Source organism: Natrix helvetica (assembly GCF_964273705.1).
Source record: "Natrix helvetica genome assembly, chromosome: 1".
NCBI classification, from domain to species: domain Eukaryota; kingdom Metazoa; phylum Chordata; class Lepidosauria; order Squamata; family Natricidae; genus Natrix; species Natrix helvetica.
In genome coordinates this window covers 192,042,539-192,059,208 of record NC_138548.1, presented here as the reverse complement: position 1 = coordinate 192,059,208, position 16,670 = coordinate 192,042,539, and the positions used below count along the sequence as shown (strand labels likewise).

Genomic DNA, 16,670 nt, shown 5'->3' with positions numbered 1-16,670 from the left:
ATGAGTTGAAGACATATTCCCTATCAAAATGGGAAATTCAACCCAGACAGCAAAAAGGGATTTGGCCAGCATCTTTCTCTTGCCAGCCACCGCAAATTGGGCTGCAGCTTGTGAATGGAGCACCACCAAATTGGGCTTTCTTCCCAGGGCATGGATGGAAAAGATTCCAGTGGGCAAATCCATGGCCTTCAGCATGGGAAAATCTTCCAAGCCAGCAGAGGGCACCTACTTGGCCCCAAACTCCTCCAAGCCAGCAGAAGGGTCCTTGGCACATAAACCCCGCTAGCCAGCCATCATTGGTTGAACTGCAACCTGTGAATCAGGCAACCCTGGGATGGGTCTTAATCCCAGGTCATGGATGGAAGGGGTGCCAGTGGGCACCTGCCCTCCCTCAGCAGATGGCACCATGGCAGATAACTGGGCAGTGGCCAACCGAGGGATTGACCTCCCCACTGGTTCCAGTCTCCCCTGCAATGCCCCAACAGGTTCTTACCCCACATTCCTACAGAGAAGCAATCTCCACAATGGAAGAAGGGATTTCCAAAGGGAGGGCTGCAGGATGGATGGCAGGACAATGTGCACCTGCAATGCCCCAACAGGTTCTTACCCCACCTTCCTACAGAGAAAGGTTCTCAACAATGGAAGAAGGGCTTACCAAGGGGGAAGCTGTAAGACAGATAGCAGTCCAATGTGATGAGGCGGTTCCTAAGTTTAGAGATGTAACTAGGTTCCTTTCCTCATGGGGGCCAATAAAATGCCACCATTGCTGTCAACTTGGCCACAAAGCGTCAGAGTGTTTGGCTCCAGCCCCAATGCCACAAACGTGCGCACCAACTGCCACGGAGGTAAAGAGAAAGCCCCAGATGCCACCAGAAAAGAGTCATCTGGGCCACCAACCTCTGGAAGAGGATCCCCAACTTAAGGTGACGAAGAGTCTTACTAAGGGGAAGGCCTCAGAGGAGCAAAAGGGCAAACAGCCTCTGGAAGAGGATCCCCAACTTAAGGTGATGAAGAGTCCTACCAAGGGGGAAGCCTCGGAGGAGGAAAAGCTCAAACAACTGTCGGAGAAGTCCCCTGGACTGCTACAATGAGTGGCCAGCCCTAACCGACCATGGGAAGAGGTCACAATGGACTTCATCGTGGAACTCCCAGACAGCAGTGGGAACAGAGTAATCTGGACAGTCATTGCTTTGGTTTCTAAGCAGGCGCACTTCATCACTTGCTCAGGGTTGCCATCCGCAAAGAAATTAGCGAAAATGTTTGTGAAACACATTTATCGCTTGCACGAATTGCCCAAGAGGAACATTTCATACCGCAGAGTCCAGTTCACAGCCAAGTTCTGGAGAGAGGTCCTGAGATCCATGGGGTCCACACAAGAACTGAGCTCAGAGGTTCATCCAGCATGAACTGCGCAGCAGAGAGAGCCGATGCGGTGGTGGAACAATACATGTGGTATTATGTGGACTATGAGCAAGACAACTGGTCGGACTTGCTACCCTTCGCCGAAGAGGCGTACAACGATGCGGTCCACAGCAGCACAGGATTAATGGGTTTCCAGATTACCAGTGGCATGGAATTTGTTGTAATTCCTGAGCTGCCTAGAGAACCTCCCTCCTCCATTTCTTTGAATGAATGGATGGACACGCTAAAGAAAGGATGGGAGAATACAAAGAAGGCTCTAGTCGATGTGGCAGATGCCTACAAGAAGCAAGCTGGTAAACATCGCTCGCTCCAAACCCCCTTCCATGTGGGGGACAAAGTTTTTGTATCTACCAAATACATAAGATTAGGAATGCCTAGCAAGGAATTTGGTCCAAAATTTCTAGGTCCATTCCAAATAGTGAAGATAGTTAACCCAGTTACAGTTCGACTCAGTCTACCCAGAAGTCTAGGGAAAATTGACCCAGAATTTCATTGTAGCTTGTTGAAACCAGTAATTGGCCCTAGCATAAGAGCATCCACTCAAGCTCACTCTCCTCTTTTAGTGATAGAAGGGGAAACACAATCTGAGGTGAAAAAAAATGTAGACTCCAGGCTGAATAGGTGTCGCTTACAGTACTTAGTGCACTGGAAGGGTTACCCTTTGTTTGAAGCTACTTGGGTGAACAGTGGGTACCTAAAAGTGGAGAAGTTAGTAAAACAATTTCATGAGAAGTTTCCTGATAAGTCAAAGGGTCCCCCTTGGTAGGAAAAGAGGTGGTTAATTGTGTTATGTTAACTTTTATGTTGTTCTCTTTTCAGGAAACATTTTTCTTCTGAGGAGAGGCCGCCTGTCAGGCCTGCAGTTATATTCCTTTTTAGGATCTTTGGCCTGCCACACTTTGTTTTATTTCACTATGCTGTTTCATTAGTGTAGCAGTTGGGAGGGGGGGAATAGAAAGGAGTAGATTTGTGGAATGTGTTGTTGTCATTCTTTCTAGAAGCTCAAGGTCATCTTTTGTCTCCACACTTTGCCACCTGACTGGAAGCAGAGGGGTGGAGATGCCAGCGTGGAAGAAGAAGATTGGACCATGTGATGGATTTATGGGTGTGAGCATAAGATCATGAACTTTCAACTGGGTGGAATTCCAGGAAGCTCATCAGAATTGGGATTCCACAGATGTGCTAAGATGTCTGCTTTATTAAATTGGAACTTTAAGGATAACTTTGCCTTGGACTCTGATTTAATTCTGCATGATACTTGGAACGCTGATAGGCCGGATGCTTGAGTAATTTTACTCAGACATGAGTTCCTATCGATTCAGACTGGTTTGGCCAAACCAGTAGTGAAAATTGGGCCAGTATCGCCAAACTGGTATGAACGGCAGACTGGCCATGCCTACTAACAGGTCCGGTCGCTGTTTGCTCGCTTGCCCTTCTCACTGGCACAATGCTTGCCCTGCCTGCCCACCTCACTGACTCGCTCGCTTGCCGACATGAGGCTGGGGACTGATGGCAAGAAAGGCCACAGCTAGTCCATGGTCTCGCATAGGTTGGAAAGACCGCCAGCACTCGTGGGTGACTTCACAGGCCACACCGCGGATGGTAGAGAGTTGACAAGAGTGCCAACGGTCTTTGCAGCCTACGCAAGGCTGGGGACTGGCAGCAAGAAAGGCCTCAGCCAGTCCCTGTCCTTGCATAGGCCATGAAGACTGCAGGCCTGTGAAGTCTCCCTCAAGTGCTGGCAGTCCTCGCAATCTATGCTGGGCCAGGGACTGGTGGCAAGAAAGGCCTCAGCCAGGCTCTGGCGTTGCGTAGGTCGCAAAGACTGCTGGCACCTGAGGGAAACTTCACAAGCCACACCTCAGATGGTAGGTGGCAGCCAGAAACTATGGAGAGCGCCAGCGTCTTCATGGCCTATGCGAGGCCAGGAACTGGCTGAGGCCTTTCTTGCTGCCAGTCCCCAGCCTTGCGTAGGCTGCAAAGACCGTTGGCACTCTTGTCAACTCTCTACCATCCGCGGTGTGGCCTGTGAAGTCACCCACGAGTGCTGGCGGTCTTTCCAACCTATGCGAGACCATGGACTCTATGCTGGGCCAGGGACTGGTGGCAAGAAAGGCCTCAGCCAGGCTCTGGCGTTGCGTAGGTCGCAAAGACTGCTGGCACCTGAGGGAGACTTCACAAGCCACACCTCAGATGGTAGGTGGCAGCCAGAAACTAAGGAGAGCGCCAGCGTCTTCATGGCCTATGCGAGGCCAGGAACTGGTGGCAAGAAAGGCCTCGGTGTCAGCCTCTGCTTTGCTGCTTGTTTTCGGCTGCCATTGAAATGGGGAGAGGGGATGACATGGTATTTGGGAAGGGAAGTTTTCAGCACAGGAGTGAATGAAGAAGGGAGTGTTTTTCTCACCATCTACTGCGCATGCTGCAGATAGTGGAATTGCCACCAAGGCCAACTGTCCGGCATACCAACCTGATGATGTTTTTTGAAGATGTAACCCACATGACACCTGTGGGGTGTGCGGATTGGACTGTGGGATGGGGTTACCAGGGGGAGGGAGTTGGGTCACATATTGATATCTATGATTACGCGCGCCTTTGCCTCAGATCTTGCTTTGCCTAACTGCTATCTACTCATAACCAATAAAAGTACTCTTAATTCTGAAAAATGGAGTTGAGTGATTTCTTTCTTGGTTACTGATGGAGGCTGCCCTGACATTCAGCCAGTCCCCGGCCTCGTGTAGGTTGCAAAAATCGCCAGTGCTCAAGGGTGACTTCACAGGGCACGCTGTGGATGGTGGGGGGGGGGGGGGGGGCGGCAAGAAACTACTGAGAGTGTTAGTGGTCTTCACAGCTTATGTGAGTCCAGGGACTGATGGCAAGAAAAGCCCCAGTAAGTCCCTGGCCTTGCGTAGGTCACACAGAGTGCTGGCACTTGAGGACGACTTCACAGGGCACGCCACAGACGGTAGGGGGGTGGCAAGAAACTACTAAAAGCGCCAATGGTCTTTGCAGCCTATGCGAGGCTGGGGACTGGCAGCAAGAAAGGCCTCAGCCAGTCCCTGGCCTTGCATAGGTCATGAAGACTGCCGGCCTGTGAAGTCTCCCTCGAGTGCTGGCAGTCTTTGCGATCTACGCTGGGCCAGGGACTGGTGGCAAGAAAGGCCTCAGCCAGGACCTGGCGTTGCGTAGGTCGCAAAGACTGCTGGCACCTGAGGGAGACTTCACAGGCCACACCTCAGATGGTAGGTGGCAGCAAGAAACTATGGAGAGCGCCAGCAGTCTTCGTGGCCTATGCGAGGCCAGGAACTGGTGGCAAGAAAGGCCTCGGTGTCAGCCTCTGCTTTGCTGCTTGCTTTCGGCCGCAATTGAAATGGGGAGGGGGGATGACATGATATTTGGGAAGGGAAGTTTTCAGCACAGAAGTGAATGAAGAAGGGAGTGTTTTTCTCACCATCTACTGCGCATGCTGCAGATAGTGGAATTGCTGCCAAGGCCAACTGTCCGGCATACCAACCTGATGATGTTTTTTGAAGATGCAACCCACATGACACCTGTGGGGTGTGCGGATTGGACTGGGGAATGGGGTTACCAGGGGGAGGGAGTTGGGTCATATATTGATATCTATGATTACGCGTGCTTTTGCCTCAGATCTTGCTTTGCCTAGCTGCTATCTACTCATAACCAGTAAAAGTACTCTTAATTCTGAAAAATGGAGTTGAATGGTTTCTTTTTTGGTTACTGATGGAGGCTGCCCTGACATTCAGCCAGTCCCCGGCCTCGTGTAGGTTGCAAAGACCGCCAGTGCTCAAGGGTGACTTCACAGGGCAAGCTGTGGATGGTAGGGGGGGGCGGCAAAAAATTACTGAGAGTGTCAGTGGTCTTCACAGCTTATGTGAGTCCAGGGACTGATGGCAAGAAAGGCCTCAGTCAGTCCCAGCCTAGTCAGTCCCAGCCTAGTCAGTCCCAGCCTAGGTCCTCAGGCCTCAAGTCAGTCCCAGCCTAGGTCGCGAAGACTGCCAGCGCTCTGCTGAGGGCTTTCTTGCCACCCCCCAGTCTTGCCTCACTGGCTAAGCCTGCCTTGACTCCATGCCAGGTGGACCAACTGACTGGGTTGTCCCTACACAGCCTCCACTCCAGCTTACGTTCAGCCAGAGTGTCTGGTCTGGTCGCCTGCTGCCTGGAAGTGGAAGACATCTATTCAAGCATCCATCTCATCAGCGAGCAACTGATTCTGCCTGCTAGTAAAGGGCTGGTTTTTTTTCTTTATGCTTTTAAAGAAATGAATGTAATGTTTTTCTTAAAGGATATTTTATTGTTAATTTTTTTCAGGAAATTTTGTTGTTTTTAGGAAACATTTTTTAAAAGAAATTTTATTTATTTATATAATTGATTTTATAAAATTTATGTGCCTCAAAATGACTGCTTTTATATGTGCAGGTTGATGCAAGTTTTGTGAGATTTTGTGTTTCTGTGTGATAACTGGTTTTTGAGGTAATTGTGAGGTGGTTGCTTCTTGCAACAATCACCTTTTATATGACTCTATGACTGCTTTCATATGTTCAGCTGTGTGCGGCTTTGTAAGCTCCTGCAGCTTGATAGGTGAGCTTTATGAACTTTTGATGGGTTTCTGATTGGCCTGTTTTTGTTTTCCTGGGTTAACCTTGGTCCCATGTCTTTTATCTTTCCTATCCTGGGGATTAGTTCTGCCAGGAAACAGGAAAAGGGAGTTCCAGGTGAGCTATTTTTAGCCTGCTGATTCCCCTCATCTGGGTAAGGGTGGTGGGGTGGCGGTAGTTATTCGGGAATGTTTGGAGCCGAGAGAGTTCACTGTTCCTCAGATACCCGGGTGTGAGTCCCTTGGTGTGAAATGGGGCCCAGGGAGGCAGTGGGGCTTGCTGATTGTATACTTGGCTCCTCGCTATGCATCAGCAGCCCTGCCCGAGCTCCTCGAGCTGATCTCGGAAACGGCAGTTGAGACCCCCAAGCTTCTGGTTATGGGGGACTTCAACTTGCCGTCGACGGGAGAGGCTTCTGAGGTGGCTCGGGAGTTCATGGCTTCCATGACGGCCATGGACCTGACCCAATTAGTTCAGGGCCCCACTCACGAAGGTGGTCACACACTGGACCTTGTTTTCGTATCTGAGCAGTGGACGAGTGATCTGGGAATGGGGGATTTAGTCATCACGCCCCTGTCATGGTCTGATCACTCATCTCTCTGGCTGAACTTCCCTGGCGCTACCTCCCACCGCGAGGAGGCGGAACCAGACTGTCTAAGCTGGTACCGCCCCAGGCACCTGATGGAACCGGATAGATTCCAGACGGAGCTTGGGCCAATACCTATAGCCCTGACCCGCTCCCGGTCGGAGGACCTAGCGGCCGCCTGGAATAGGGCGGCGGCTGGGGCCTTGGACCGGGTTGCGCCTTTGCGACGTCTCCTGCGGCAGCGATCCACCCGGGCTCCTTGGTTTACCGAGGAGCTGAGGGTGATGAAACGCCACAGGAGACGTCTAGAGAGCAGTTGGAGGTCCTCACGCTCCGAATCTGATCGAGCACAGGTAAGAGCCTACTTGCGGACTTACCTTGTGGCATTAAGGACGGCCAAACGTAGACATTGTGCCGCCCTTATTGCGTCCGCCGATAACCGCCCTGCCGCCCTGTTTCGGGTGACCCGCTCCCTCCTATCACAGAGGACGCGGGGGGCACCCCTGCAGGGAAGAGCAGAGGAGTTTGGGGAATATCTGCAGGACAAAGTCGCTCAGATCCGGAGCGGATGGGCCCCCTTCAGTGGACCGGACGAGCCGTCAACAGCGAGTCTTGTGAGGCCACTCTGGGAGGAGTTTGACTCTGTTGCCCCCGAGGATTTGGACAGGTTACGTGGACGGCTGCGACCCACCACATGTTCAATGGACCCGTGTCCCTCCTGGCTGGTACTGGCATCCTGGGAGACGACACGAGGCTGGCTTCTGGGCCTGGTGAACGCTTCGTTGGGTGAGGGATCCTTGCCAACCGCCTTGAAAGAGGCGGTGGTGAGGCCCCTGCTCAAGAAGCCTTCACTGGACCCAATGGAACTAGCTAATTACCGTCCAGTCTCCAACCTTCCCTTTTTGGCGAAGGTTGTTGAGAATGTGGTGGCGCAGCAATTTCCGCGACACCTCGACTAATCCGAATATCTAGACTCATGCCAGTCCGGTTTCCGACCCGGGCACAGCACGGAGACAGCCTTGGTCGCGTTGGTTGATGATCTCTGGAGGGCCAGAGATAGAGGTTGTTCCTCTATCCTGGTCCTATTAGACCTCTCAGCGGCTTTTGATACCATCGACCATGGTATCCTATTGCGCCGGCTGGGGGGGATGGGAGTCGGAGGCACCGTTCTACGATGGTTCGGCTCCTACCTCTCTGACAGGACGCAATGTGTGTTGACAGGGGGGCAGAGGTCGACCCTGAGGCCACTCTCTTGTGGGGTGCCGCAGGGGTCGGTCCTCTCGCCCCTCCTGTTCAACGCATATGTGAAGCCGCTGGGGGAGATCATCCGTGGTTTTGGGGTTGAATACCATCTGTACGCTGATGATACGCAGCTGTACATCTCAACCCCAAACCACCCCAACGAGGCTGTCGAAGTGATGTCCCGGTGTTTGGAAGCCGTCGGGGTCTGGATGGGGGACAACAGACTCAAGCTCAACCCCTCCAAGACTGAGTGGCTGTGGCTACCGGCACCCCGGTTCAGCCAGCTAATTCCATCGCTGGCCATAGGGGGTGAACAACTCCCCCCTGTGGAGCGGGCGCGCAATTTGGGCGTCCTCCTAGATGCCCGGCTGTCTATGCATGACCATGTGGCAGCCGTGGCAAGGGGGGCGTTCTACCAGGTTCGCCTGGTGCGCCAATTGCGCCCCCTACTGGACCGGGATGCCCTACGCACGGTCACTCATGCGCTGGTGACGTCTCGCCTGGACTACTGCAATGCCCTCTACATGGGGCTTCCCTTGGGACACATCCGAAGACTACAGCTAGTTCAGAACGCAGCCGCGCAGGTGATTATGGGGAGCTCAAGATACTCCCATGTGACACCTCTCCTGCGCGAGCTGCACTGGCTACCTGTGGTTTTTCGGGTGCATTTCAAGGTATTGATTACCATCTTTAAAGCGCTCCATGGCACAGGACCCAGTTACCTGCGGGATCGTATCCTCCCGCACACATCCCTACGACCAATCCGCTCTCACAGGGAGGGACTACTACTGGTGCCGTCCACTAGGCAGTGCCAGCGGGCGACGCCTAGGGGTAGGACCTTCTCTGTGATGGGCCCAACCCTCTGGAATGACCTCCCCCCCGACATTAGAACTACCACTGACTTCCGTTCCTTCCGTCAAAAATTAAAGACTCACCTGTTTCGATTAGCTGGCCTGGCACATTCTTAGTTTTTACCTCCCGATGGATATATTTTAATGGGTAATTTTGGGTAATATTTTAACTCTTGGGTTATTAGAGTTTTTAATGTACTATATTTATTATTCTATATACAGTCTTGTAACCTCCTCCACCTACGTATTTAATTATTTAACTGTTTTATGTATGTATTTTATAACGCATTTTAGTGACTGTACACCGCCCCGAGTCCCTATCGGGAGAGGGGGCGGTCTATAAATTCGAATAATAAATAAATAAATAAATAAATGGATGTACTTAAGAACTTAAGCTTTCCTTTTAGCTGGTGCTTTTGCCTGGGGTTTTCTTAAAGGGGGAAGGGCTGGCTTGAGTTTCTTGGCACTGTTTTCTGTGGTTTCTGATTCTGTGAGGTTTCTGGCACTGTCCTTTATGCTAATACTTCCCACAATGCCTTGATGGTTTTTATTCCAGTGGCTTTGTCTAGTGTCTCTGTCCTTAGGCTTAGGGAAAAAACTGGTTTCATCTGCAGTCTTTTTTTTTGGTGGTGGGGGGAAACTGTTGTTATTCTTTTGGTGTTTTCTTGGCACTGTCATAGTTTGGGGTGTGTGTGTAATGTCCTGCAGTGATCTACACATTAATAATGATCAAATACTAATAATATTTGCTTATACATTTTAGTGACCTTTCCTTACATAATTGGTGTTTTCTTTCATACTTTTAGATTTCTAACTTCTGTTTCTGTTAGTTAGCCATTGATAAAACAAATCTCACATTAAAAAGTATTCAAAGCCTTCTCCTTGATATTAATTGTCAATTTATTCATTTCTGCACATTCTAATATTTTCTTTATTCATGTTCATATATTTGTTTTTCCACTGTTGTGCAAACACAATTCCATCAGCTGTTAACATGTGTAAAATTAAATATGTATTGTGTTCCCTTTGAAATACCCAATAAAATATTTCTGGTTTTAAATCTATATCTTGCTTTACCATTGCCTCTAACCATGACACCACTAACTCTTGAATAGCTACTTGTACTGACCTAAGTACTAAACCTAATTCATATATTCCTGTTTTTGAACTGAGGAATAAATTTCAGAAAAAGAAATCTGTATTGTTCTGTGAATCTACCTATGACATTCATTCTTCTTCGTCTAACTTCTTAGATGAAAAACTATATATTTCCTGTTTGTTGGGGGACATCTTTCCTGAAAAGACTGAACATTGTTGGGTGAAAACAGAGATCCCTTGTTACCTATAGTCCTCAGCTTACAACTACAATAGAATCCAAAGCACAATATTGTTTTATTTCTTTTGCGGTAGTATTATTTAACAGGATGGAGAGGCACAAAGATGTAAACCATTCTCAGACATTGAAGGACAGGTAGATTTGCCAAAGCTACCTGTCCTTCAATGGCACCATCGGAGCAGAATGCTATTAGATATGGGAGTAGGATTGCATTCACAGAGATCTGCAGTGAAAATAGTTGATTTCATTGCAAAAGAAATTAAAACCAACATGTTTACCAGCCTTATTGCAAAGTGTTTGATCATTGATGAAGCCTCAATGCTCTCATGCAAACCAGTTGTAAAAGTTGAGTATTCAGATGACACAACAACCATTTTTGTTGAGCTGGTGGAATTGGACAAACAAGATGTGGAGACCGTATGTTCTTCAGTGATGAGAAGCTTACATAAAGTTGGGTTTATCACAGAATATCTGCAAAAGCATTTAATAGCATTCTGCTCCAATGGTGCCAGCATTATGCTTGGGAGAAAATCTGGAGTGAGCACCAGAATAGTGAAAGAATTCCCAAACATTGTAATCTGGCACTGCTTGAACCATCGCCTCCAACTTGTGCTGCATGACTTCATAATGGACATCAAGCAACTGAATCACTTCAACATATTCCTTCAACATATTCCTTTATTTCCATAAATCTTTCAATAGCCAGGCAGAACTTTTCCAAATCTCTGAACAACTGGGCATTGAAATCATGAAGATTGGCAGAGTTTTGGAACCAAGGTGGGCTGCCTGTAGTTTAAAGTCAACCATAGCTGTGTGGCGTGTTTATCCATCATTGCATCATTTTTTCTGGGAAATGAACAATACCCAGGCATGGCCGCCCGTTTTGTAAATTTAAATTTTTTGTCTGATTTGGCCCTCATGATTGACATTCTAAATGAGATTTCTCTTGTCAAATGCCCTGCAAGGGCGAAACATAGACATCATCAAGGCTGAAAAATTGGTATTGCGATCAATTAAAGCATTTGAAATGCTTAGTCAGGGAAAAGGCCCATATGAAAAAAATTGGGGCAAAGAATTCAGTGACATTGACTTGGCCACTCCCACCATAGTCACATGACCACCAAGCCACACCCACAAAATTAAGTCACATGACCACCAAGCCACACCCACAAAATAAGCCACGCACAAAGAGCCAGTTGTAAAAAAAATTGAAACCCACTCCTGGTTTTACTTCAGTTACTTCAGTTTCAAATTTTATTTATTTATAACAATGAAAAGTTTAATAATTATTGAGGCAGTACACACACACACACACACACACACACACACACACACATATTCTGGTCTTTTCCCATTTAAGATTGACAGTATCTTGGCGATGTTTTGACGAGGTCACACTCGGCATCTTCAGGCTGGTGCCTTTGGCTTCATGCTTGTGCGAGCAAAGTGTGATCGGAGCTGCCGTTTTTCTATAAATATATGTATGTGGGTGTGGAATGTTGGCTTTGTTGCTTTAAATGGATTGGTTGGCTGTGTTGTCACATCTTGATTGGTTGATGGAATTGATGTTTGGTGAGGGTGATTGGTGATGGTGTCCTGTGTTGTTCTGGGTCCTGTGTCGCTTTTTGTGGCTGGGACTCGTTTATTGACTAGGGCTAGTTTCCAGATATCTGGTAGGTGGGAGGTATCATCATGTTTATTCATGTTGTGGAGGTGTTTCTCCATTTCGATAGCTTCCATAATTATTGTCTTGTTGAAGTGTTCAGTTTTGGAGAGTAATTTGGTTCCTTGAAAATCAATTTCATGTCCTGTTGCTTTAAGGTGCTGAAAAAGGGAGGAAGTTTTCTTTAATAGGTACTTGGGTGAAGAGGGATATGACATCGAAGCTCACGAGTAGGTCGCTGGGTTGTAGATTTTGTTTCTTTATTGTTTCTATGAAGTGGATTGAGTTTTGTATGTGTGAGGTGATGGATTCTGTGTAGGGCTGAAGTTGTTTGGCAAGAAATTTGGCAAGATTCTGTAGAGGTGAACCTATGGATCTGACTATGGGTCTGAAATGCATTTGGGGGCGACTGCAAAGTTGAATCTTTTGGAAAGGACCTTGGTTTCTGCTATGGTGAGAGTCCTGAGAGATGGTGGCTCTTCGGACTTCGAGTTTTTCGTAGGTCCTGGTGAGCATATACATACATACACACATACACACATACATACATACATACATACATACATACCATAGGAAACATTAAAACACATTCATATTGGCTCACACTTTTATTAAGCTATGTTTAAGTATAGAAAAATATTTAACTATAGGCATCAACTATCACAGAGAAAATGTTTTTTAATTTAGATTTTAAAAAGGTATCTATAAACCTTTCTGTGTTTGTATTTGTGTTACAACCCCTGGTATGACTAAATAAACTTTCTGTGTTTATTGCAACAATACAAGAATACCAGACGATCCTGCTTAAGAAAATATATAAAAGTAATTGTGAAAACAAAAATGGGTTACAAAACAGATTTTTCTGTTTATTTTTTGTCATAGAATTATATTACAATATTTTGTCCTGTAAATATTCTAATACTGTATTTGGTAGCTAGGTTTAAATATTTCTTCTTCAAAGCATTTTACAATTTATACAAAATTTTACAGGTTCTGCCTGCTTTCATCACAACCTTGTTGTCATATAGCTGCTCTGAATATTTGTTTCTTCCTTTATGATATTGATGTCCTGCTCATTGTTTAGCAAATCACTTTCTCTGGGGAAATCTGAGCTCTGCCCCTTGGTGGTTGTCCAGTCAGAAGGAGCAGTTTTCTTATTCAGCATTGAGTTGAAAGTCTCCTTTCTACCTTGCTTATTACTGGGAACTGTGCACTTTGCACTGAGATCCTGTTTGTTTAGCTCACAGTTCACAACCAATGATTTATCTCCCAGTTCAATTACTTTCTTATGTTCTTCTGCTTGTTGATGGGAAATTTCTTCAGAAATTGAATAAATTTTATTTGCACTGTGCTCAGTAGAGCTATTATTTGATTGTCTGTGAAACAACCTAAGCTTTTTTACATCAGCTACAAAGTTTACTTTCTTTTGTTTTTCTTTTGTGGACTCAGTTGACACCATTGCTGACCCATTGCTTTGGTTGTGTGCTTTAGAGACTTTTGCTACTACTCTTGGGTGAATCATTGTAGTTATTTTGAAAAGACTGAGGTTTTTCTTCATGAGTTTTTCATTTACTCCACTTTCACTTCCTTCATCAGATTCTGTCAAGGAGGAGACTTCTGTGCTAGTTTTAGAGTGTTGTAAATTAGCCAGTTTGTTTCCTTTTAAAAGACCCAATACTTCAAAGCGAAAACTGGAAATATCTTGCTTTAATTCCTGAAGAGGTAGAAGAAAATAAAAGTTGCATGTAACTTAAAAAAACCTATATTGGAATATGAGTTGTTTTGAAAGATTGATTAAACCAGTGATCACCAACCAGTGATCTGCAGACCACTGGTGGTCCGCAAGAAAAATTTGGTGGTCCTCAGAGAAATCTTTGGATTTCTCTCGTGGAGCCCAGCTGAGGTTTCCCACCCTGCTCACACTTCAACACTTTGACTCCCAGGGACAGGATGAGGTCCTTCAGTCAGTTAGCTTGGCCGCCTATTAGCGGAGCAAAGCACCCAGGGTCAACCCTACCTTTGCTATCCATTGTGGATGCTAGATCGGCCCCCTGCAAACTCTCATCTCTTGAGGAGCGTTTGCTGAAACGGTGCATGAAACTTCAGCCAGGTTCCTCAAGAGACGAGAGTTTGTAGGGGGCCGATCTAGCGTCCGCAATGGATAGCAAAGGTAGGGTTGACTCCCGCTGTTTCTCTCTGCTGTAGTGCTTCCTGGATAGGGTTTACTGCTCTGAGCCCCAAGCAGCAGGAGACAAGGGCTGCCTTGGTGCCACCAGCTGGTGCAAGTTTATGGCAGTGAAGGTGGGATGCTGATGCCGTGCAAATGTAAGTAGCCCTTCACTCTTGCACCTTCCAGCCATCACCAGCCCCACTTCGGACTGCTTGAGCCAACCCCCCTGTTGCAACAGCACCATTACTTTGTTCTGGCCGGCGAGGGCTGCTCTCCTTTTTGCATGTTGCACCACTTGCAAAATTGCACATTGCATGTGCCACCCCTATGGCAGAGATTTTCAGCCCCACCATGGGCCAGTCCCATATTTCAGAACTGAAGTAGTCACAGAACTAGCCCTTTGGTCATTCCGGAGCAGCTCCTCCACCTGGGTGCACTGGCCTGCTGGGGAGCTCTCCTGCAGCCCAGTGCACCCAGGTGGAGGAGCTAATCTGGGACGACCAAACTACTACAGCTCTGGAATATGGGACTGATTTTCCCACCAACATCAGCAAGCCATTGGCAGTCTGCCCGTCTTCATTTTCCTTCACTCAGATTGACCAAATTCTTGAGAGAATAAACACAAAAGAGGTTTTCAGGCTTTGTGTCTGGACCAGGTGCTTTCTCTTGGGCCTCCCACCTGAGGCCTCACAGAAAGAGACAGGTAAGCCCAAAAGGGCCCCAGTGGTCCACAGGATTTAAAATTATGGATTTGGTGGTCCATGAGGTCCTGGATTAAACAATTATTAACAACATTATATATTAATAATTTTATTTTTGAATTATATGCAATGTAAAGTCATACATTAAACAGGTCTCAGTTGAAACTTAGTGATTCATTGTTATTAAATTGTTCATTATATGAGCAGTTACCTTAAAATTCTCTTCTGTTAGTCCCTCTTCAGTTTTAGCATCTCTTATCATTGCTGCTACGTATCTCTTAACCAAATTCCTCATGACCTCCTGAAATGTAAGTACAAGGTTGTTAATTAGTATTTAATTAACAAGATAATTGTTCTGAAAAGTCAGAACAAAAGTCAAAACACCTTTGGGTTAAAGATTGGGACATAGCTAATGAATTATGATAGGTAGAACAGAGTGCAATATTTACTATCATCTGCTAAAAATGCTCTTGTAGAAATTGAAAGACAAGTGTTCCCCAATCTGGCTTATCATAGTGAATAATAAATGAACAGCTCTATCTCCCCTTATGAACTTCAGCTTTAATTAACTAGGTTGTGCACAAAACAGTGACAAAATGCACTTGAGTATTGCATGTGTAGGAAGGATTTTTCAAGTCCTTTGTTATAATCTACATAATAGGAGATATATTTAGGTATGTTTACTGCCGTGAGTTATTTATAAAAATAATAAAGGTGGGATATAAATGCATAAAAATGATTCTACTTGATGGCTGCACACTGCAAATATAGAGATGTTAAATTAGGACTGCATTCATAGTAAACTCTGTTAGTTTAATTTTAAAATATTAATACATAATCCATTCTGTGATATTTTGCTATTACTATCTAAACATATCATAACATTAGGGACTATCTTGTAATTAACTTCATGCTGATAGGCTTGTGGGAAGGGACCTGAAATAACATTTGTCTAATATGTTAGAGCAAATTAGACAAATGTGCTTTTTAAGGGCATATTTGAAAATGGGCTTTAAAATGTTTCCATCCATGGATACCACTGACCACTTTTAATAAAAAGAACATCTTAAAGAAGTTCTTCCATTAAAAGTAATTAGTGTTCATCCATGGATGAAAACATTTTTCAGCCTTCTTTCAAATATATCTTTTAAAAGCACATTCAGATCTGTTTTTTTTAAATAAAAATGTTTTTCTCAAAAATATATTTTAATTTTTAAAATTTTCAATTTTTAACAAATAGCCCAAATCTGCAAAGATGACATCAGGAAAGCTAACACTCACAATGAACTAAAACTTGCAACAAATGTCAGAAATAATAATTAAAATGTTTATTGCAACACGGAAAGGACAAGAAAGCAGGAAGAAAGTAGAACTGCTTAATTCAATCCTTGCATTTGTCTTTTCATAAAAGTAAAAAATAGTCAATCTATCAAAAGCAATACCATAAAGGACAGATTAGGAATACAAGGAGATGGTACGACAACACTGGCTCAAGGTTGAGTCAGCCTTCCATTCTTCCAAGGCTGGTAAAATAAAGGTTCAGATTGTTGGGGACAATATGCTGACTCTGTAAACTGCTTAGAGAGGGTTTTAAAGCAAAGTAGTATATAAATCTAAGTGCTATTGCTGAATGAGTTCAAATCACCAGGATATGTATTGCATCCCAGGATTCTGAAGGAGTTGGCAGACTTGATTTTGGAAGCACTAAACATATTTGAAAGAGCCTGGAGCACTGGGAAACTACCAGAGGACTGGAAAAGAATGGATGTGGTTCCAATAATTCTTTGTTTAAATTGACTTAGGAATCTACGAACCAATCAGCCTGATATCAATACCTGGGAAAGATCATCAAGCAATGAACCTGAGCACCCTTAGAAACCAAGTAAAGCTATTACTAGAAGCTAACATGAATTTGTCAAAATTGATCATGCCAGACCTTTTTTTATTCTTTGATAAAATGGCTAAATAGGTTGGCCAGCAAAATACTCTGGACAGTTTACTTAGATTTCAGTAAGGCATCTGACAAAGTAGAGCACAACCTAGTTCTTGATAAGATAGAAAAATGTGGCATAGACAGCATTGCCAC

The 16,670-nt window shown here is 45.6% G+C and overlaps 1 protein-coding gene across 6 annotated transcripts in view; it reads right to left on the bottom strand.

Annotated features, from left to right (window-relative positions):
• Positions 1-11,295: 11,295 nt before the first annotated feature.
• Positions 11,296-16,670, bottom strand: part of TRPC4 (transient receptor potential cation channel subfamily C member 4) — a 363,414-nt gene continuing 358,039 nt past the window's right edge. For all 6 annotated transcript variants that reach the window (XM_081936901.1, XM_081936899.1, XM_081936897.1 and 3 more), the window contains 2 exons: positions 14,796-14,885; positions 11,296-13,427 (listed from right to left, as the gene is read on the bottom strand). In XM_081936901.1, coding sequence (XP_081793027.1) covers positions 12,720-13,427; positions 14,796-14,885 — 798 coding nt within the window. In that variant the 3' untranslated portion in view covers positions 11,296-12,719. The remainder of the gene's footprint in view (positions 13,428-14,795; positions 14,886-16,670) is intronic.